Source organism: Dipodomys ordii, unplaced genomic scaffold, assembly GCF_000151885.1.
Source record: "Dipodomys ordii isolate 6190 unplaced genomic scaffold, Dord_2.0 Scaffold18, whole genome shotgun sequence".
In the NCBI taxonomy this organism is placed as follows: Eukaryota; Metazoa; Chordata; class Mammalia; order Rodentia; family Heteromyidae; genus Dipodomys; species Dipodomys ordii.
In genome coordinates, this window is record NW_012267234.1 from 19,694,872 (window position 1) to 19,698,438 (window position 3,567).

The window sequence follows — 3,567 nt, forward strand, 5'->3', positions numbered from 1 at the left end:
CCGGGAGCGGCGGCCCGAGCCGCCCCCCACGCTCTCGTGGACTTCCCCCTGCCCGGGGGGCGCCAAGCGGCCCGAGCCCGAGGAGGAGCAGCTGAGCAACTACAAGCTGGAGATGAAGCCCCTGCTGCGGATGGACGCCTGTCCGCAGGAGGCGCACCCCCAGAGGCGGCGCCACAGCCGGGGGGCTGGGGGCGACCGGCGGCCGGAGGACCGGGCCTTCGGGCTGCAGAGACTGAGGCCCAAGCCCCAGAATAAGGAGAACTTGCGGCCGGCCTCCACGGAGCCCACGGTGCAGAAGCTGGAGAGCCTGCGGCTGGGGGAGCGGCCCGAGCCCCGGCTCCTGCGCTGGGACCTGACCTTCTCCCCGCCCCAGAAATCCCTGCCTGTCGCGCTCGAGTCTGACGAGGAGAACGGGGACGAGCTCAAGTCCAGCACGGTAGGTGGTGCCCAGAGGCCCGGGGCGGCTGGAGCCGGCCGCCCTGGGGGCTGGGGAAAGAGCCAGGATTAGAGCCAGGCGGTGGGCGGTGGTGCTGGCCCCGGAGTGCAGGGTGGGCAGTGCAGGGCGGGCGGTGCTTCTATTTGTAGCAGACCCTGGGGCTGAGGCGCTGCATGGCCTGTGCCGGGCGGCGGCAGGGCGGAGTCCTGGCAGGCCCAGCGGCAGGCCCAGCGGGGTGCGGTCTCAGGACGGCAGGCCCAGCGGCAGGCCCAGCGGGGTGCGGTCTCGGGACGCTGCCCACGGAGACATCCTCTGCCTGGCCTTGTTCTCCCCAGGGTGGGATTTTGGAGGAGGTGGTAGCGTGCTCCTGGGCCCGGCTGGCCTGACAGCACCCCGGGGGCCAGCCTGCACCCACCCTGAGCCAGCGGGCAGGGAGGACTGGTAGAACGGAGCCTTGAGGCCGGCAGCCTCCCCTGCGGCGAGCAAGGCACCCCACAGGTTGGGGGTGAGACATTCGGGGCGCTGCCCAGGTCTGCGGAGGCAGTCAGCGGACAGCGCAGTGGCACGGGGCACCGGTCTGGACAGAGGTGGGGACCCTGGTTCTGTGGGTTTATCACCGTTGCCTGAGCAGAGCGCAGCGTCCGCCCCGGTGGCCCGGGCAGCTGTGGTCCCCCCCTCCCCCGGAGTCCCCCACTGGGACGCAGGGCCTGTGCCCTGTGAGGTCCATTTCTGCCTCTGCTCCGAGCCTCGCTGCTGGCTGGTCCTCCGTGCCCCGCAGAGCAGCCGCGGGACTCTGGCCGGGACAGCCCTGCTGTGCTCACTGCGTGCGCTCCAGCAGCGGGCAGGGGTGCGCGAGGCACTGGGTGCTATTTTAGGGTCTGCTGTGGCGGGCAGCATGGCAGGCAGGCAGGGTTCTACGGTCAGCTCGGTTAGCCGTGCGGGCTCTTTCGCACCAGTGTAAGGAACGGCAGGGAAGCCTTTGTGGCAGCCTGGTGCGGAGGTTCTCAGCCGCGATTGGCTGCCTGGTCCCTGCCCTTGACACCCAGGAACTCTCCGGGCTCCGAGGGAAGGAGCGCAGGAGGGAGACTTCAGGACCGCACTGCGGGAGGGCCTCTCCCCCACCGAGGTGTGCTGGGCTGCGGCCGGTGCCCTGGGTACCCTTTCCTTGCCCTCCGACAATGCTGGGCTGCGGCCAGTGCCCTGGGTACCCTTTCCTTGCCCTCCGGCAGGACTGGCCCGGCCCAGATGTCACGGGTCAGGCCTGAGCACCAGACACCCCCAGGCCACATCACCCTGAAGAGAGCTGGGGCAGTAGCACTTGTCACCTGGTGTGGAGGAGTCCCTGGGGATGTCTGTTAGCACCTCTGCTGGTCAGGTGTGCTGCTGCATCTGTAATCCCAGCCCCTGGGAAGCTGAGCCGGAGGAGCTCAAGTTCCAGGCCAGCCTGGGCTGCGCAGCGAGACCTTGTTTCGCTGACTGGTTTGTAAGGCCCTGCCTCTGCTCTCTGGAGTCTAGCTGTGCATTTTTGGCCACTCCTGGAGTTTGCACGCAGGGCCTGGGCGCTTTGTGCTCAAGGCTAGCGGTCCACAGAGGGCTGCCATGTCACCTGCTGGTCCCGAGCAGGAATGCCCCCATGCTGCAGGGGTCTGGTGGGAGGGAAGTGAGAGCAAGCCCTAGGTGGCTGCCCCAGCACTGGCCAAGGCCAGCGGCGGCCGCGCAGCTCAGGTGCCCCGTCCCTGCGGGAGCACAGAGCGCCCAGGAGCGGCCTGGCGGCCGGGGCCCCTGCGCTCAGACCGTGGCTTTCCGGGGAGCTCGCCTGTCCACGTGCACGGCCCAGTTCTCGGGCAACCTTCCACACCCCACCGCTGGAAGTGCTGTGTGGGTAAATGCCCCTCCACCTCCAGGAGGCCTCACCGCCTCGGGGCACCTCTCACTGTGGCATCAGAATTCCCGGTTCATCCGTTGTGGAATGAACCAGAACTTTATTCTTTTTACGGCTGCGTCGTAACCCCGTGTATAGACATAGGCTTCTCCTCTCCTCACGCATCAGTTTTGGACCAGTGTGTTCTTCTGGGTCGCCGTGCGTCCCCTGTGAGCGTCACACTGAGCGTGCACGCGCACTCCTGTGTGCACGCATCCCATTTCCTAAAGGCCGTGCCAGGGCCGCCAGGCCATGGTCCTTCTGCTCAGCCTGCCATGGCCTTTTGCGATGGGAGGCCTTGGCTCTTGTGATGGGGAGCAGACCGAGGCCCTTTGTGCGACTTGCCTGGCCTGTCGTGTCTCTGAGGTCTGACCCTGACAGGTTGAGGCAGGGCGGGCATGCAGCCACTCCACGGTCAGCGTGGCCTGGCAGCTCGGCAGCAGTCAGGGACCCCGGAAGCTTCTTCCCGGGGTGTAGCCCTGTGGCTGGTCTGGGCACAGGCCTGTGTAACTCCTCCTCTCCTGATATGAGTGAGGTAGGCCTAGTCAGTGCCTTGTCAGGGGCGGGGGGGCGGGAGGGACCCACAGGGCAGGGGCAGGGCTGCACAGGAGCCGCACTCAGCGACACCGGCCTCCAGCGGCTGCGCTACCATGGGACGGAGCCTCAGCCATCCTCTCCTCTGCCCGTCCCCGCGGGCGTGGGGCCTGGTGCTTGAGGCTCTGGGAAGGGTCTAATGGGGTTAAAGCCAGCAGAAAGCCACAGGGCCAGTGTGCATTTAGAGGGCCACGGAGGACCGTGCTGGACACGGGAGCATGCTGGCCCTGCCTCCGCTGACGCCAGGTGGGAAGTCTGAGATGCCAGTCTCCACACTCTGCCAGGAGCTATGGTGTCTAGGGACCGGCCTCTTCCCTAGGGTGCCGGGACGCCAGTGCAGCGGTTGGTGAGGCCGCAGGCCCCTCCCACCCTTCCTGCGGGTGCCAGCCACAGCAGCCCTCCTCCAGGCCCTGGTGCCCGCGGGGCGGCTCGCGTCTGCGGGGACACGGGCCCGCCGGGGGTTTGGGCGGCTCGGGTCTGCGGGGACACTGGCTTGGGGTTTGGGCACCAGCCTCACCTCTCCTCTCTGTTGCAGGGCTCAGCTCCCATTCTTGTCGTCATGGTGATCCTGCTCAACATCGGAGTCGCCATTTTGTTTATTAACTTTTTCATCTGA

At 67.5% G+C, this 3,567-nt stretch overlaps 1 protein-coding gene across 1 annotated transcript in view; it reads left to right on the forward strand.

Moving 5' to 3' along the window:
• The window catches only part of Jph3 (junctophilin 3), a 40,096-nt gene extending 36,529 nt beyond the window's left edge, over positions 1–3,567 (forward strand). Inside the window, exons 6-7 of the mRNA XM_013012714.1 lie at positions 8–436; positions 3,487–3,567. Coding sequence (XP_012868168.1) covers positions 8–436; positions 3,487–3,567 — 510 coding nt within the window. The remainder of the gene's footprint in view (positions 1–7; positions 437–3,486) is intronic.